Source organism: Haemaphysalis longicornis, unplaced genomic scaffold (genome assembly GCF_048455015.1).
Source record: "Haemaphysalis longicornis isolate Haplotype H1 unplaced genomic scaffold, Haemaphysalis longicornis Haplotype H1 scaffold_3, whole genome shotgun sequence".
Lineage (NCBI taxonomy): Eukaryota > Metazoa > Arthropoda > Arachnida > Ixodida > Ixodidae > Haemaphysalis > Haemaphysalis longicornis.
The window spans coordinates 132,384,065-132,403,320 of NW_027526335.1; the positions used below are offsets into that span (position 1 = coordinate 132,384,065).

Sequence of the window (19,256 nt, forward strand, 5' to 3'; positions counted from 1 at the left end):
GCTGAGTTAATATTGTAACACAGCTGACTATTTGGTTTCTGTTTGTGAACTTCGCCTAGTAATTAACAATTGCAGACGACGCTTCTTCGAGGGCGCCCGTAACTTGCTTTCGCAACGCCTCAAAAGCAAATGCTTTGTCGAAAGTACAGCTTTCCTCGCTGAGTGAGTCTTGCAGTTTTGTTTGTTTAAAGGCTCATTTGTTCCGGTGTTGGTCGTTCCCGCCTGTAACAACTTCCGGAAGCACCGCGCGAAGTAGCGAACACCTTTCCCTAGGCGACAGAAACGAAAGTCGCAAAGAAGGGTTAAATACCCTCGTCCGTGCGTAGTTTCACGAGTCGTGTATTTCCGCCGCACTGTTACGTACCGAGCAGGACTCTTGTCGTGGGAAATAATTTAAAGGAGCTGCAAAAAAAATGTTTGGGGCTTATCGTGACGTAACAAGACGTCACAATTTACCCATGCTACATTGCAGTTTTAACATGTCGTCCGCCATGTTTTGAGCCAACTACAATCGGTCCCTCAAATCCACTCCATCCAGGTAAATTATTCTATGATACAGCTTTCGTACCCGAAAAATACAGTTTTTACTTTCTTTGCGAAGCGCATGCTTCAGTTCGTTTGCAGTGCAACTTTTTTCACATTACACTAGGGGCACTCCCCGCAGGGCCTCTGCATGTTTTTGTAGTCGCCATGACTGCATTGTCTTATGAAAGAAGTTGCAGTGCGTAAATGTTGCCGTGGAGCGCCGCTTCGTGTAGCAGTTAGTCTGTTATGTTGCCAAGTGCTTTGTGGTGCGGGTATAATAGCGACGGTTTTTAATGGTCCTTGTTTGCAGCGTGAATGAAGTGGTTTGAGCAACAGGACCAGCAGCAATGCTCGCCAACGGCCAAGAAATGAACCCCGTGTCTAATGTCAGGCATGGGGCTACTCGATCGCAGGACGATGCAATGGTCGGATACTTCTTCCAGCGCCCACAAAGTGACCCGGATTTCCAAAACTACAACAAGCAATCTCGGTGGGCATTAGGCGACGACAGCGTACTCGAAGTAAGTGCCTTCGCTACCCGCAACTATCGTGCCAGTGTGTGCGCTTATGTCGGTAAAAACGTAAGCACCGCGTTCATCGTCGCTTTACGATCATTGCGAATCGCGTCTTTTGTTCAGCCTGTAAGGATCGGCCTCCTGTTATTTACAGTTTAGCTTGGAAAACTTGCATTCTTGATCGCCGTGGTAGGCCTACGCACGCACCGCGTTTGTTTATTGTCGGCCGTGACTAAACTGCTGTTAATTTCTTGCCATCGGGCCCATAACGCAGTGCCAACACGTCGTGATGTTGTCAGAAAACATTAGTGACCGTGGTTATCAGCGTCACTATGCAGGCATTACCGCACGATCGGGGTTCCTACTTGGGGGTGAAAAAAAAAAAAAAAAAGCATTCGTCCTTGCGCCGATATTGGTTCAGTCACCTTCCAGACAAGCTAGATACAACGAAAACACGTTCGTGCCCTTCGGGCAAGGGGTTTTTATCGAGCCTTGGGTTTTTGCATCGTTCTCACAGTGTAGCGATACTGTTCCGTGCGGATCACTCGACCATCCGGTGTCGTGTTTCACGGTTTGCCGTGAGGAGGAACAAAACAAAAATAGAAATCGTGGTGTCGGCGCAGAAGCGCGGCGTTGTTAGGTAATAGTGTTTGATCTAGCCGTCGCTGTTGATGCCATCTTTCTTTTAGTTCGAGGCTTTGCATCGGTGTCATTGAGAGCACTGTCACCTGTGAGGCATTGCTACTTGTTTGTTGCCGGTAGGCCTAACATGCATACGCGCTACAGCGCGACGCTGGGTGTAACTTGCCGAGGCCCCGAAAATCGGCTACCGAGATCGCGCAATTTGTGTTTGACAATTTGCTTTGGTGTAGAGGGGATTGGTAGCTAATCGACGTGACTCGGTCGTCGTAGCATTGTTGCTCGTTGGCAAGCCCGTAAGCTCATGGGGCCGGCCCCCCGCTACGAAACACCGGGAAGAACGATCAGCGACCGTGCATTTACTAAGGTATACGTTGCGCCTATTTTCATCTTAAATGTTTGGAATGTCTGCTGATTAGCCTCTCCCTACATTACGCGTATTGGAGCCAGCTCGCAGATGTCAGTACTACACTCTAGGCGATAATGAGAAAATGGCCTACGGCCAAACGCGATGCGTCATGCACCGAAAATAGTTCTGCCTGTAACACAACGTCTGGGTTTCGAAGCTGTGGCCCTTCAAAGAGCGTATGTTCGTTTGTTTTGATTCATTGCACAGCCCACGGAAGTTTCGATGGATTCGGGAAGCTGCGGTGCGTCGCTAGTTATGACGCATTGTGCAATCGACGTTTAAACACTATCCTTCTGCCGTTTCCTCGTTTGCAAGTGTTGCGTCGACTTACTAATGTGGTAGTTGGTGTTTTTGGCGGTACTGGCAGCTCATTCAATCCGCTGTTGCTTACAGGCGCGATTCTGCGATTGGTCATGTGTGTGCAATGAATTTTGCAAACACTGCGATTGTAAGTTGGTGCTTAGAAAAGAAACTTTGCTAGTAATCGACGAATGTTGTGCCAAACGAAACTTCTGGACTGTGTTGTTATAGTTCCAGGAGGCATTGTCTTCGTAAGGATCGAGATAGCAGCTGTGTTTGTGGGACTGGCTACCTTGCCTTGGTCTGTTTTCTGGAATACTCGTAATTAGGAAACATTCGATTTCTTGCTAGATGGTTTTGGCGTTTCATTCATTCCTTTACTTTATGGCAGTATTGATTGGATCAGAATCCATTCATCCCTTCAAACCTTAACGTATGATCCGTAAAGTACAATAGCAGTGGAAATGGTGAATGATGTGCCTCCTATTGCACTGTGCTACAGGGCTTTGTGTTTTGATGGAAGCATTTCCAGAGCTATTCAGGCCTATTCATTCCATGCTACGCAGGCGTTTGAAAGGATATTTGTGTTATTCAGTGACTTTCGAAATTTGGAATATCAAACTAGAAGGAGTTCTGCCGACCTACACGATAATTCTCAAAGGCAGTTGAAAGTTTCTGAATTCACCCGCCATGTTTTGGTGTTGCCACTGCTTCCCAATTTCGTTCTCATAATTTGGCAGAAAAATTTTATTGTCAGGCCAAAAAACACCGTTTTGAGCTATAAAATTGGTCATAACCTACATACACGAACACAAAATGCACATAATAGGCACCTTTTTTTTGCATTACTAGTGTAAAGTACCAAGTTACTTTGTGATTGTGGACTGAGTGATAGCAATCAAAAACAACGGAGAAATGATTAAGAGCATGCTCTTTAAAATCAGGTTTTACTCAAAAACAATCATTTTTGTATATACGGCATGCAGAAACTGTGTGCGAGAGTCCAAACGTTCGTGTTTCAAAGGCCTTTGAGACTCTCAAAGGTTAGTTGTCATTCTCCCGTGACTCAAATGCCATTTCAGCGAAATGCCTTTGAAAAACGTCGCGTCGCAGCTCAAAGGTGTCATTTGAGTCACGCGACATCCGATTCAAAGGCCTTCGAAGTGCTCGTGTAGGGCAGGTGTAAAATTTCTTACTGTGAGAAAAACAAATGAAAGATTTTGGCTAAGTGTCATTGTGCACGGTATAAATGGGAAAAATGTTGCTGGGAAGTTCTGTTATGTATATGAACTACCGGTTGCTCGTATGAACTATGAATGAACCAGCTGAACTATGTATATGAACTACCAGTAAAGGCTGTGGCATATGTCTACCTAAAGCAAAGCTGGCGTGTATGGTTTGTTTCTTGAATTTTGTCTCGTATCGTGTTATTTGTAATCTTAGTTACATAGCCTTGCAACATCGATATGTGAAGCAAGTTTGGGCTGAATCAGTATGCTAATAGTTACTAGTGGGTGCATTCTACAGTAATTCTCCTCTGGTGGTTAGCCATGTAAGCATAGTGTAGTGTGTCGCGTCTCGACTAGATGGCGCCACGGCGACCATCATCATCAGTGGATTCTAGGTGCGCTAATAAAGCGAGCTCCCCGCCGGGGCGGGTTATGTTCCTGCTGGTAGCATCGTGTCTGTACGTGTCTCTCAGGGCTGCGTGCTCTGCTGGGGCTGTCCCTCGGCTACCCGCTCGGCCACCCTCAACATGGTGTCAGAAGTGGCTTTAGTTCTTCGGTTCAACGCTCGTCCGTAGTTCAACGGTTCAACCAGTTCAACCCCGTACGCCCGTCACGAGACAACCGCCGCCGCCCCCGCCATGACTACCCCTGCCATCGCCGCCGCCGCCGCGCCGCAGCTGACTCAGCTACGCCCACCACCGCCCTTCGACTTCGACAACCCCGGCTCTTGGACTACGTGGCTGCTCCAATATGAGGATTACACTTTCGCCACGGGCCACTACACAGCACCGCCGGAGGTTCAGGTGCGTTCTATGCTCTACTGTATGGGTCCGCAAGCCCGCGTCGTACTCGCAACCACGCCGCTGGGTGACTCCGAGCTCAAAGACGTTGCCGCCGTCAAAAAAGCGTTTACCGACCATTTCATTCATCCGCCCAACGAGCTGTACGAAACGGCCCGCTTTCACCGCCGTGCTCAAGAACCGGGCGAAACTGCCGATGCCTTCTACACGGCTCTCCGCTCGATGGTAAAGCGCTGCAACTACGCGTCGCCGGAAGTCGAGGAAAGGCTCGTCCGCGACCGCTTCGTGGTCGGTTTGCTCGACCGTAACCTCTCGGATAAACTGTGCCGAAGTCCGAAGCTCACCTTGCAAGGGGCACTTACGCATGTCCGTCAACACGAAGACGCAGAAAACGAGCGCCGGGCACGCGACTCGGCCGACTCGTCACCGCTTGCCGTCGACGCCGCCGCGCGTGTTCGTAACGCAAAAGGAAAGCCGGGGTCACCAGACAGGCCCAACCAGAGAGGGTGCTTTTTCTGCGGACATTCTTCGCACGAGCGTGCAGACTGTCCGGCTCGACAAGCAACTTGCAATTTCTGCAGCAAGAAAGGGCATTTCGAAACTGTCTGCATGAAGAAAAGAAGATGCAACTCGAAGCGCACTCGGTCTTCAGCAAGCTCCGTTGAGCTTCACGCGGTGGCAGAGAACCGCCCCAACGCCAAGTTCATCGAAGTACTCGTGAATGGCTCCCCACTGTCGTTCAAGGTGGACTCGGGAGCCGAAGTTTCGGTCGTACCAAGCTCATTTTCCGGAGTTCCGCCAAAACTTCAAGTTCCAGAAGGCGAGCTCAAAGGTCCCGGTAATCACACGTTGCCTGTCCTGGGTACATACCAAGCCACACTCACGTGGAAAGGCAAGTCCGTGGAGCAGAAACTGTATGTTCTGGAATCCAAAACAGTTCCCTTGTTAGGCTTCCCTGCAATTCAGGCCCTGGGGGTATGCAAGTTCCTTGACCATGTCTCAGGCTCACAGGAGTCGTCCGGAGAGCTGCTCTTAGACCCTGGCCTTTTCGAGGGACTGGGGACATTGCCTGACGCCTACACAATCCGTTTGAAACCCGGGGCAACGCCCTTCTCACTAAGTGCCCCGAGACGTCTTCCTTTACCTCTCCATGAGCCCATCAAGAAAAAACTGGACAAGATGGAATCGGAAGGAGTGATCCGCCGCGTCGATGCTCCGACAGAGTGGTGTGCTGGACTGGTAGCTGTGCCAAAAGGTGATGGTGATTACAGGATCTGCGTAGATCTCTCTCAGCTTAACAAAGCCGTCCTTCGCGAACGCCACATGCTACCGACGGTGGAACAATGCCTAGGCTTGCTTGGAGAGGCCAAGTTTTTTTCTAAGCTGGATGCTAAGTCAAGTTTTCATCAAGTCATGCTGTCTCCACAGTCACAGCTGTACACAACGTTCATTACCCCGTTTGGTCGCTATTGCTTTCTACGGCTGCCATTCGGCATCACATCGGCACCCGAGTATTTCCAGAAGCAAATGTCTCGGATACTAGAAGGCCAGACCGGCGTAGTGAACATGATTGATGACATCCTTGTCTTTGGCAAGACTCGTAAAGAGCATGACCAGCGCCTCCAGCAGGTCCTCGCACGGCTCTCCAAGGCAGGCATCACGCTCAACCGAGACAAATGTTCCTTCGGCACCAACAGTGTCAAGTTTCTAGGAGTCTGTCATGCGAAGAAATCGCATCGGCAAAAAGAACCAGCACGAGAAGAAAAGACGTAAAAAAAAAAACGACGACAAAAAAAAGAAGACGCAATGCACGTGGCGCTAAGTTCATCGACTTGCGACGACGGCACGAGCTCGCGCCGGCCACCGGCGAATGAGAAGCTGCCAGCGACAGCGGCCGGCGAAGAGGGAGGAAGGAGAAAAGAACTCCGGGGTGTGGAGCGAGACCGGGATGCGCGGCGGTCGGGCGACCGGACCCGTGCCGTGCCCCAAGAGGTCCTCCACAGCCACAACCTCAAAGACATCTCCTCCGCAAACAAGTCACGTGGTCAGACAGCGGTAGAGGAACACGACGCCCAAGAGAGCTGCGTCCGCTACTACACGACGGGTGCTCGGAGCGCGACCTACCCCTGCGGCCTCAACACGCCAGCTGGACCTTTGGAACGCCGAACCATCACGACTGCGCCTCTGGGACGCGAGGTAGGGCAACCCCGTTCCGGCAGCGAACACTTATTGCGGACATTTCATCACCGTGCTTAGTCCTTGTCCTTCATTCTCTGACTTGGGACATTCCCCATTTGCTTGAACTCTTGAACGTGTTCTATACCCGGGTATTTCACTGTTCTTCAGTGTTTATTAGTTCCCCGCTGTTCCTTAGTTTTTCTCTGTTTGTTGTGTGTATTTGTATGGGTTTCGGGTTACATAAACAGAAAGTCTCGTTTCCACAGTTTATTCTATTTCTTATTATTGTCCCCGAACCTGACAATAATTGGCGTCCGCGACAGGACGAGGCTAATTCATTTGTGTATACTCTTAAACACCCGGCATGGAACTTGCAGAGCTAATTGATTTGGGGAAGCGATTGGGATTAAGCGGCGACGAGCTGACAGAGTGGGCACTCGAGGAGCAAAGGCTCTGGCAAGAGGAAATAGCTCTAGATATCGAGGCGGCCAAAAGGGTAGCCGAGATAGAAAAAGAGCGCGCGGAAATTGAAAAGAAAACTTTAAAGCTGCGGCAACGACTCGCGGAGCTTGTGACTACGCCAAGTGAGGCCCGTCAGTCTAAGGATGGCGCGAAAAGCTTTGTTAAAGGGCAACATTTCTCACCACCGACTTCTAATGCAGAGGAGATTCTGCTGCCTTTAAAACGAGCGTTAGAGGTCAAACAGGCATGTGAGCCTGAAGTAACCTCAAAACGTCAGACGGGGCCTCATGCTAATCGAGGCACAACAACCCCTGTAAAAGTGCAGGAAGCGACATCAAATTTTCCTGTTAGCGCGTCTGCTGGGCTCGAGGCTGATGATGTCGTTACAGCTAGTATGGTGGACATTCTGCCACCGGATCGCCGCTCTGTAGCGAAAAAGCGTCCTGTCAAAGACGAGAAGGTCCCACAGCCTCAGATTTCAGTCCGAAAAGACCAGTTAGTGTCTAAAAGAAGGCACCCTTCTCTCAAGTTAACAAGACACTACTCTAGTCGGGCAAAGAGTAGAAGTTCGAAAACCAAGCAAAAGAACCGTTGTACCGGGAAAAGAGCTGTATCACGACTCACGAGTGGCTCGCGAAATGCAAAGGCCATTAGAAGACACATTGTTCAATCTTTTCTACGCGCTGTCAGAAAGTTCGCCTGTGTGAAGGAACCATATGATTTAAATGGAAGGCCCTTGAACTACGCGGCCAGACGTGTGTACATAAGAGGCAGGGAGTGGCACCGTAGCCACTGTCGGAAAAGGGATAAGCTATCTGCCTGATTGCCTATTTGATTGATGTCTGGTCCGAGATTTCACTTGAATGTCGTGTGTAACTATGGTTGGTGTTTTGACTCATGTGCTATGATCAGTGTTTTGTGAACTCGTATTTTCTCTTCTGGAAATTTCGAGTGCATTCGTGATTACTAGATATTCTGTGACTGCTCCCCAAGGACTGTGTGCATGGTGCGTCGGACATGAGTGAGCAGACATTTTTCTGTGAAAAATGCTTAAGTGGGGGGACATGTCATGCGAAGAAATCGCATCGGCAAAAAGAACCAGCACGAGAAGAAAAGACGTAAAAAAAAAAACGACGACAAAAAAAAGAAGACGCAATGCACGTGGCGCTAAGTTCATCGACTTGCGACGACGGCACGAGCTCGCGCCGGCCACCGGCGAATGAGAAGCTGCCAGCGACAGCGGCCGGCGAAGAGGGAGGAAGGAGAAAAGAACTCCGGGGTGTGGAGCGAGACCGGGATGCGCGGCGGTCGGGCGACCGGACCCGTGCCGTGCCCCAAGAGGTCCTCCACAGCCACAACCTCAAAGACATCTCCTCCGCAAACAAGTCACGTGGTCAGACAGCGGTAGAGGAACACGACGCCCAAGAGAGCTGCGTCCGCTACTACACGACGGGTGCTCGGAGCGCGACCTACCCCTGCGGCCTCAACACGCCAGCTGGACCTTTGGAACGCCGAACCATCACGACTGCGCCTCTGGGACGCGAGGTAGGGCAACCCCGTTCCGGCAGCGAACACTTATTGCGGACATTTCATCACCGTGCTTAGTCCTTGTCCTTCATTCTCTGACTTGGGACATTCCCCATTTGCTTGAACTCTTGAACGTGTTCTATACCCGGGTATTTCACTGTTCTTCAGTGTTTATTAGTTCCCCGCTGTTCCTTAGTTTTTCTCTGTTTGTTGTGTGTATTTGTATGGGTTTCGGGTTACATAAACAGAAAGTCTCGTTTCCACAGTTTATTCTATTTCTTATTATTGTCCCCGAACCTGACAGAGTCGTAGTGAGTGCCCACGGTATTTCACCCGACCCTGACAAGGTGGCAGCCATCAAGCGTCTGCCTGCTCCCGAAGACCTCTCTGTCGTTCGTCGTCTACTGGGACTCGTGAATCATGTGGGACGTTTCTTGCCGAATGTTTCGGACGTCACCGCACCTATTCGTGCCCTGCTTCAGAAGAACTCTGAATGGACATGGGGGCCCATCGCAGCAGTCTGCTTTCGGGAAGCTAAAAGAACTGCTGTGCTCTGAACGGTGCGTTGCAACTTAAAACACCCAGTACAAGACAACTGTTTCAGCAGATGTAAGCTCCTTTGGCCTGGGGGCCGTGCTTCTGCAAGAGCAACCATCCGGAGAGCGTCGAGCAGTTGCCTTCGCTTCAAGGTCTCTCACGTCGGCAGAAACAAGATACAGCCAAACCGAAAAAGAAGCATTGGCAGCCAGCTGGGCTGTGCAGAGGTTCGACCAGTATGTCCGTGGTCTGGACTTCATCCTGGAGACCGACCATCAGCCTCTCGTTGCACTTTTAGGCAACATGGAAATCGACCTCTTGCCACCTAGAATCCAGCGCTTCCGTCTGAAGCTCATGAGCTACCAGTACAAGGTACTCTATGTACCCGGCAAACTCTTGGCTACAGCTGATACGCTCTCTCGAGCTCCTGTGGATGCTCCTTCGTCGCAGCAGGCCGACCAGGTCGAACTCTACGTGCAAGAACTCGTCCGCTCCCTTCCAGGTCTTGTCTCCACACGGTGGGACGACCTGCGCCAAGCCCAAGCATCTGACGGCGAGTGTGACCTTCTCGTGGAGTACTGTACTAAGGGTTGGCCCAGACAGTCTCGGTTGCCACTTCATCTGAAAAAGTATTGGCAACACAGGGGAGACCTCACTGTGTGTGATGGTTTGCTCCTGAAGAACACTCGCATTGTCATCCCCACCTCTCTTCAGCGGTACATGCTGGAACTGCTACATGAAGGCCATCAAGGGATCAACCGCTGCAAGGCAGTGGCACGAGAGTCGGTATGGTGGCCTGACATCAACAGCCAAATTGAACACACCGTCTCCAGCTGCCCCAAGTGTGCTGAGACTCGGGTCCAACGTCCAGAACCCATGATGGCTACTGTCACACCAAGTCTTCCGTGGGAGGAGGTGGGCGCCGACCTCTTCCACCTGAACGGCAGGGACTACATTCTTCTGGTTGACTACAGGTCCAGATTCCCCGAGGTCATCAGCCTTGGGTCAACATCAGCAGCAGCAGTAATCACAGCAATCAAGAGCGTTTTCGCCCGCCATGGTATCCCCAAGTTACTGCGCACAGACAATAGTCCTCAGTTTGCGGCCAGGGAATTCGGGGACTTTGCACTGGCCTACGGCTTCCATCACGTCACGAGCAGTCCTCGGTTCCCGCAGTCAAATGGGGAGGTGGAGCGAATGGTCCGCACTGTCAAAGACCTCCTAGGCAAGTCGGAAGACCCGTACCTGGCCCTGCTGGCCTACCGAGACACACCGGGCGTCAATGGACATAGCCCTGCACAGCTGTTAATGGGCAGACGCCTGCAAACTCGCATACCCAAATCGACAAACCAGCTGAAGCCAGGTTGGCCATCTTCGGTACAAGTGGACCAGCGGGATCGCGCTAACAGGCAAAGACAGGCGAAGGACTTCAACAGAAGACACGCTGCTCGTGAACTTCGTCTGCTTCAGCCAGGTGAACATGTTTGGGTCCGAGATATCAAGAGTCCAGCTGTCGTCTTGAGCCCAGCGCAGCGTCCGCGCTCGTATGTGGTAGAGACACCCAAAGGAGTGCTGCAGCGCAACCGCAGTCACCTTGTTCCTACTTCTCCCTCACCAGCGGTGGCCACCAGGAGTGAGCAAGCGTCCCCGTCTGCTTCACAGGTTGCGACACCACCAACTGTGCGGGAGCCCACTGCGCAGGTGTCACGGTTCGGTCGAACCGTTCGCCAGCCAAGGAGGCTGGACTTGTGAGGGCTTCTGAAGCTGGACTTCTGAAGGGGGGATGTAGTGTGTCGCGTCTCGACTAGATGGCGCCACGGCGACCATCATCATCAGTGGATTCTAGGTGCGCTAATAAAGCGAGCTCCCCGCCGGGGCGGGTTATGTTCCTGCTGGTAGCATCGTGTCTGTACGTGTCTCTCAGGGCTGCGTGCTCTGCCGGGGCGGTCCCTCGGCGTACCCACTCGGCCACCCTCGACACATAGGTCATGTATAGCATACTAAAATACGTACAGTATCGTGCCTACAGCACAAGCAGGGGTGAGACAGCTGCGCATATTGCGCAGATTTGATACAAATTTGTTTTCCTGCGCCAGGCTGCTCCAAAAGCTTGAAAATCGCAAAAATTGCGCCAAACTGCTCCAAAACAGTCTGAGAGCCAAGGATTTTAACGCTCACGTCAGTTCCAGTGCGGAAAAATGCTTACTGACGGCATAATTTTCCAGCACTCCCAAGGTGATGCTGTTTGTAAAGGTTTAATTGATTGATCATTCCATGAAAAACCTGCTTAAAACTGTCCCCGGGGTAGTTTTTTTCGAAAGTCACAATGTCGGGTTGCACATGTCATATTCTGTGCGTTTTTTAAATTTTCCCATTGAAAACCATTGCAAAGTCCTGTAGAAAAAATGCTTAGGTGTACGCAGGAGTCAAACCGCTTGTGCAAGTTGATGAAAAAACGGAAATTTTTGGAGTGCCGTATCTCCGGAACGACATTACTGGGCGCGGCCATCTTGGAGCTCATCAAAAACAACATGGCGCCCGCGAATTCGCCGTGTTTCGGCCTTGAGTGTGAGGCCGGTACATGCTTGAAGTGAAATTTCGGACTCATTGCGGTGTTATAAAACACTGAGTTATTGATGCCTTTCCCAGCGGACTTGCGAGCGACGGGAATGGGACGATCGACGCTGCAGAAGTGGCGGCACAGGCTACATCGCTACGAAATGTTCAAGCAGTCTTCGATAGCGGGACGGGCTATTATTGCACGCTAGTAATAATGGTTCATTTATCTGAAGTGAAATTTATTGCCAAAAGAAGGCAGGTGGATAAACATACCAACGTTACTCAGATTACGATCGTAGTGAACATGCACCTTGGGGATTGAAATGGGAGGGCTGGTGGGGTGCGACGACTGTGACCTCGCTTTGGCTGTGGCTCTACACTTGTGCATAAAGACGAGTCTGCATAGGATTACAAAAGTAACAATTTTGGCATTCACATGATAATAAAAATGCCTTACGATCGCTTAGTTAAAAAATTCGATATTATCAATGGAACTCCACGCTATCTATGCATAGAGCCTAAGAATTCAAAAATGGCTAGTAAAAAGGTAGTGCAGTTCGTACCTTGTGATACTCTGGCAGAAAAAAACTTTATTGAAAGGCTGTTTCAGTGTTAAGTACGTTCAAAATCAATTAAAAAGTGCACTTTTCACCCGTGAGTTGCCAAAAATTTGATTTTTTTGGCTCCTAAGGTGACATAATACATGTCGTTCTTCTGCTCCAAATCAAGGTCCTTCTGCTCCAAAATCGATATTTCGCTGCTCCAAAAACTGCTCCCAAATCTGATTCAGCTGTCTCACCCCTGCACAAGTGACTATTCTAACTGTGCCATGGGCATTTTGCTGGTGTGTACTGCCACGAAGGCCTGCTTTTCTGAGCTGCCCACTCCCGAAGAGTTCAGTGAGCCTTTTCGATGCTCAGATTTCATATACCTGGCAGGTTATTTTAGGGATTTGCGTAACTATGCAAACGACTGCCAGGAGCATCGCGGCCAATGTTCAGCAAGCGGGCAACTTATGCTGAGTTAAAATTATTGCGTATGAAGGGAGGGCTCAGGAAGGAAGTGGCAATAAATTCTGCTCACCACTTGCAGCACTTGCAAAGCATTACCTTGTGGACAATCTTATTTTAGTTCATCTGTGTGGAGTCTGGATTTTCTTGTAGTAGAGAGGGGGCATAGACATAGTTTAAAATGTGGCCACTTTGAAACGGTGTATTGTGACTATTCTGGAGTTATGTTAGTAAAGGCACTGTAATTCTGATGAAACGAGCAGTATGTGGTTGGAATTGCTGCAGGGTGCGATACTTCTGTGAAAAAGATGACAAGCATTACTTACATCACGCCTGACAAGCATTACTTACATCAAGCCATAAAGACAACGTTCCCAGGGTTATTACACAAATGTTGGAAGGAGCATTCGGAAGATCGTGTGACTGGGCTGTGCACTCTTTTCTAGACGAGGGAGGCAGAAAGCAAACTAAATAATCTCAAACCGCAATAGTGCAAATTTGGCTGTTTTTTAAATGTGTGTTACGTGTTAGCCTAATGGACTTTTCCTGTAGATTGCCTGTGCCCTCAAACAAATGTTGTTGCCAGGGATGTCAAGATTGAGGAATGTTGAGTGAGTTCTTGCGCAGATTCAAGTGTCATCACAAGAATCCCTGCAAACTTAATTCAACTTAAACAAGTACTTGTATTTTTTGTTAATAAAGCACAAGAAACTGGCACAGAACAGGGAATAACCGAAACTTTCAGTACAAACATGTTGATTCCTCTCTAGGAAAATGCTACAAGGCATATGGCATTGCATTTTTTTTTTCCACCACAAATTCCACCTTCTAAATACCACGCCCCCCCCCCCCCCCTCCTCCAAAGGGCCGGTTTTTTTTGGGGGGGGGGGGGGTGGGGGGGGAGGTGGCAACCCTACATATCACGCAATTGAAATTGGGCATCGTTTTGATGATCTGTACCCTTTGCTAATGGAACTTGCTCAGCAGAGATGTTGCATGTGGTTGTCTCCGTAATGGTTCTAAGCCAAAGTTCTCTAGTGGGAATCGTGGAGGCTTGGAAACTGTGGAAAAGCTGTTTGAACACATTAGCTTTTCTCTTCTTTTTCTTTAGGCAGAGGTAATTCTCTGACTATATCCATTGCAAACTAAGATTTTAGCAGGCATGTTTTGTGGTACCATCTATCTGTACTGCAATCAAAACTGTTGGGGCATTGGGGAGAATCAGGTGGGAAAATATTGTTACGTGACACTGTCACGAGAAGCAGAAGTGGATGGAAGCTGGTGCATATCTCCAGGGCACCCACGCTGACGATGAAGCAGTGGGTGGCATGGCCACGGCTCGAGCTATGGCATGGCCGCTTGTGAATAGATCGCATCGCAACAATATCATAAATACAGCTGTGCAAACTAGACCACACTATAAACACTTTTTCTGCTTGGCAATATCAATTTGGACATGTCTGTTGTCACTTTCTAAAAGTTTTTTTTTTTTTTTTTTAACCACAAAATGGTTATAGCTTGCAAAAATGGCACTGTTGATGTTTCCTTTGGGGGTGTTGCTAGAAAAGGCATGTTGCTCTTGAACACTGCAATGCTTAGCTCATGAAATCAAGGGAGGAACAGCTGCGCCATTCAGTGCCAAACTTGTTTACCTGTGCCATCCTGCGCTGAACCGCCCCTATTGCGCCAAACTTGTTTATCAGCTCCATCCGGCGCCGCAGAGCCTGAATTGAGCAGCGAGATACGACCGCCGTGATGCCTCGTGCCTGAAAATGTGGCTGAAATATCGTGTTTGCTGTTTCATCAAGGCGTTTATGGTTTCTGTTTCATCAAGGCCATGGGCGGCTATGGAAGTTTGCTTTTGCTTAGCAGTAAGGCCGCACGCACTCGCCTTCACTTTGGATTTATTTGTTGTCGCATTTGCACGGTTTTGTTTGCCGGTGAAGGCTGCCGCGCCCCAATCTATGGAAAATGACCGAAAGCGAGCGAAATATTTTTGTGCCACATTGCAAAGAGATTCGCATTAAAAGGTTGCAGTTTATTGGAAGTGAACTTAAATTTAGTCTACAATTTTTGGCGAGCCTAGCTGCACGTATTGAATAAAAATGTATTGGAAGCATTGCCCTCGCCTTTTAATTCGACTCGCCTTTGTTGTGAAATAATTACTCATTTTAGCCTGTGAATTTTTGGGATTAGCTTTGTTTGTGTAGAGGATGGGCCAGCAATAATTATGCATTTTAACAAGTTCTCGTTACGTAATCTATGGTGTACGTTCGTTGACTCGCAACCTTGTGACGGGTGAAAATAAACACGTTCTGCTTCACGTGCACTGAAACCACTGTTCGATGGAAAAAAATGCAAGCAAACGCCTTCTTTTAAGGAATGACGCCGTGAGTTCACTTAACACTGTCATCTACCTGTTATACCCGTCACACGGGCACTTTCAATCGCGATTGAGTCGATCCAGATCGGGCACATGCTACACGGCAGTTTCAATCGCGATCGAGCTTGATCCCGCTCGAACTCAATCCTGGTTTCTCAAGCGCGATCGAGGCTTCCAAGCGCGATTGAACGAAAGTGGCGATACTCTCGTCCCCGCTCAGTAATGACACAGAAGGTGAAAACTTCAACTTACGCTACAAACTGTGTCAAATAAGTTGACCCAAATAAGCGTGAGGTAACATTTACATAGTTACATATACCTACGATCGTGCGAAGTTACCAGACGCCGGCCGCAAGTACAATGTTAGCGCTATCTAGAGTACACGAATGCCACCGGTGCAACTTTTCGATCGAGATTGAAACGGGCCGTGTAGCAGCGGCAGTGCATCCAGCGCGTTCGAAAACTCGATCGCGATTCACTTCAATTGCAATTGAAAGTGCCCGTGTGACAGGGGTATTACACTGCTGGCCTGTTATCTGATCCCCTTCGACTCTGCGCGTGAGGCTTACCCTTTGAACGTTGATGTAACACAGCACACTCGCAGGGGCCGAAGGCATACGATAGCAACACATGTTGTAAATTTCCAGATATAGTACAAGAACTGCGTTCCTGGTTCGAGGTTTGTTCTAGTGCAAGGTAGAATGCCTAATATCGAATATAAATAGATTAAACTTAATTGGCAGGGCGGTAGTAACACAGGGGCCTGTGCCAGCCTCCTGCCAAAAGGCCTTTCTGGCTGCTCCAAGCCTGCTACAAAAGGCAATTGGGCCTGCTCCCAGGACTGCTCCCAAACCCATGTACCTTGTTCTACCCCGGTGAAATACTTCTGGTCTTATATGATTTTCAAAGGCAAGGAATTGGAGTGCCTCATGTGTGTCATTTGTTGTGAAAACGTGCTGTGTGAAGTACAGTCGACGGCTGATTATTCTGACCCTTGAAAATGTCCAAAAACTCAGGCAGTCCGAAAAAGCAAATGTCCCCCTCCCCCCTTGAATGTTTAGTGTCCTTGTGCCGGGAAAAAGTCTGAATAATCAAGCATGTCCAAAAAATGAGACGTCCGAAAAATCGGTCGTCAACTGTACTGCTAGCCACTTTTACTGGGATCACTGATCATTCAAATCTCGAGGCTTTCTTGGTTCATTCTCATTTTGACTTCCATTAGGACGCACATAAAAGCAGCAAATGGAGGTCGGGTGGCATCTTTGGACAGGTTATAGTCGTCTTTAGTTACTGAAACTATCATTGCGTTCTGTAGTTGTAGACCTTTCTGAAGTCCCTCATTATTGTGGTTGGAGAAACTTCAGTTGCTGCTGTTTGTGCGGGAGGCAGGCTCATGAAAAAATGCCTCTGACATCATGATTTTAATACATGTCAAGCTAAAATCGCCTTTATGTGTGTGTGTGTGCGTGCGTGTGTGTGTTCTGTGACAGGAAGCATGAAAAGAACGAAACGACGACGATAATTTTCATTATGAGCACACTGAACAGGTTGAAGGCACACAATGTCCAGCTCCGTGTGCATGTCAGATTGCAGAGATACTGTACAGCGGTGGCAGCGTAACTTGGTTGCTGCCTCCATCCCAGAGCTCTGCGAAACTAAAATCCGAGTCCTTTGAGCAGTGCGTGCCACATAGCACGGGCTGTCAAGCAAAACTCGCACATTTTCATGCTGGGCATTCTCTGTCCGCCGTGGACTTGACAGTTGGCCAACTAGTGAAATTGCGGTGCATTAAGCCAAGGGCGTCTATGTTGTTAGTGAACTTTTTGCGGGAAACAAAACTTTTTGACTGTTATTTTTAATGAACACGAGTAAGAATCACAGGCGAAGTCAAATTCGCTCCAAATCATGCACATTAGTGTGGACAGAGTAAGCTGCACTCATGACACAATGCACATGGAGGAAGCAGCTCTACAATGCACAACGTAGCAGCAGCGTGACCACACTTTGAAGGCCAAGTGCATGAAGGACTAGTGCTCTCTTCCCCCCCCCCCTCCCCCCATTAATGTTCGACAGTGTTCAGTGTTCGTCAAAAAAGAAAATGCTATTCCTTACCCTTACAAAACTGGAATCCGAATTTTTTTTTCCAAGCACTCAAGCATAATTGTTATTTGTTTTTGTTTTTTTTTCCTTTAACTGCATCTTTTCAGTTTAGTTGATGCTGCTGGGCAGTTGGGGAGCAGATGTGTTCTCCAAACTTGTGATATTCATAGTGGATGTAGTTGTGTGCCAGGGGTGCAGCCAGTGGGTGAGATTATGCGAGGCAGAGTTTATTTTTAGCAGGGTGTTATGCAGGGCTGCCCAGTCCCATGAAATGCTGTCTATTGATGCCAGTGAACCAAACAATCTTTAATGAAATGAACGAATCATTTATGGCTGAAAAGAATTTTAACAGGTCTTATTCTGATCACCGGGAGAAATGGTAAAAATGCATGCTTTCTTACAGGGGCCGTGAATGCAAAATACAGGTCTGGTTCGTTAAAAAGACTGCTTGGTCTTGATAGCAATGGCACCAATTTTATTGCAAACTTGGAGCAAAAAAATCTTGACAATAAAGGAAATAGAATGACGCAGTGGCTACTCCTTGGACATTTTTCAGTGATTCCTCTAAGACGTCAGAGAATCTTGTTTATGTGATTGGCTTCCCAGAAATATGACAGGATGAATGTAGTGGGGCCTCTAGTTCCGTTTGACTGTATCACGAATTATAACGGGCATCTGTTTGATTGTATCACGAATGATAGCGGGCATTTATCACCCTGATAACCACGTTCATAGTGATGGCCTATATTGCACCACTGTGGCACAAAATTTGAAAAGTTTTTTTTTTTTTTTTTTTCCTTTTTTTAGGTTTAAAAGTCTTTTGTGGCTGGGATGGGCTGAGTGAGTTAGCTTGCGAAGCAAGTAAGGTTTTGGCAATAGAATACAACCGGCAATGTCTCACGGATGGAGGAGTGTCTTGGTATTGTGCAGAGTTGGTGAAAATAATAAAAAATAAGAAAGATAACAGTGTATTATGTAGGAATGACCTTAGTGCCTGTTAAAGGCCGCAGATTCGTCACAGTTGTTGTCATTGATTGTTTCAGTGACAGGAGTTGAGTGAAAATGATAGATGAAGAGTGTCAGTGAGCAGTTGGCAGAATTCAATTTCTCTTCCTGTGGTGTAACACAAGAACTTTTTTTTCTTCTTCTTTTTTTTTTTTTTTTTTTTTTTCAAGATGAATTTGGCAGGCTGCTGCTTTTGGGGGCATGAAGCGTCTTACTATTTTATCACAAAAAGAAAACAGTGATGCTTCTAGTGCAAACGTGTCATCGTTTAGTTACTAGCCTAGCACAAAAAATGATAACGCTGCTTTTAAAAACGTACCATCGTTTAGTGATGTTGACAGGTCCCGTGACTATTCAAAATAGATATTGTGCTTGAAAGCAAAACTGGGCCCCAAATCGGACATTTATTTAGAAACCAGTGTCAGAAATAGGCAGATGTAGGCTCTATACAAGCAGTACTAAATTCATTGTTACCAAGTACGCACAAGTTTCCTATAGCGGGGTCGTTTGTAGTGTCGTACTGCAGGTCTTTGCTCAGCGCGTTGTTGCCTGTGTGGTGTGAGTGTGTTGCCAAAGGGACTGCTTCGCGGTAGTGAGTTGTGTGACACGAGGGGCAGAGGTACAGCATGGAGGCTGAGCGTTTGTGTCGCAGCCCCCACTCCTGAACTCTGCTAGAGAAAGGCAGCGAGCTGTTTGAGCGACACGTGCCGATGCAGCACGTGCCGTATAGAAAGCTCCAACACGACCAGCTGTGCAATCGCAGTGGACATTTCATTGCACATGGCAATACACTATCTTCTTCTTGACCTTGGCACTTGCAATAGGCAAAATCTTCACCGGTCGAGCTGCAAACTAGTTTTCAGCGTGCCATTGCAAACTGTCTTTTTTTTTATCACTTTTTTTTTTTTAGCAGCATGTAGCTACGAATCATAATACAAAAAGTTGTGGATTTCTTTCTTTGTGTTAGTTCTGGGGGATAATGAAACACCACAGGTAGCGCTGAGAATTGCAAAGAGATCTTGTACGAAACTTGTGCTCGTGGTTGTCCCTGACCGGTGCCATCCCGCTTCTTCTTCCC

At 48.3% G+C, this 19,256-nt stretch overlaps 1 protein-coding gene across 4 annotated transcripts in view; it reads left to right on the forward strand.

The window, feature by feature from the left end:
* The first annotated feature begins 350 nt into the window (after positions 1 to 350).
* LOC144175099 (pumilio homolog 1-like) overlaps positions 351 to 19,256 on the forward strand; it is a 56,774-nt gene continuing 37,868 nt past the window's right edge. The window contains exons 1-2 of one of the 4 annotated variants that reach the window (XM_077704169.1): positions 351 to 538; positions 939 to 1,046. In XM_077704169.1, coding sequence (XP_077560295.1) covers positions 948 to 1,046 — 99 coding nt within the window. In that variant the 5' untranslated portion in view covers positions 351 to 538; positions 939 to 947. Of the gene's footprint in view, positions 539 to 630; positions 1,047 to 19,256 lie in introns of those variants that run through there. The other 3 variants (XM_077704167.1, XM_077704170.1, XM_077704168.1) reach the window with 3 other exon arrangements.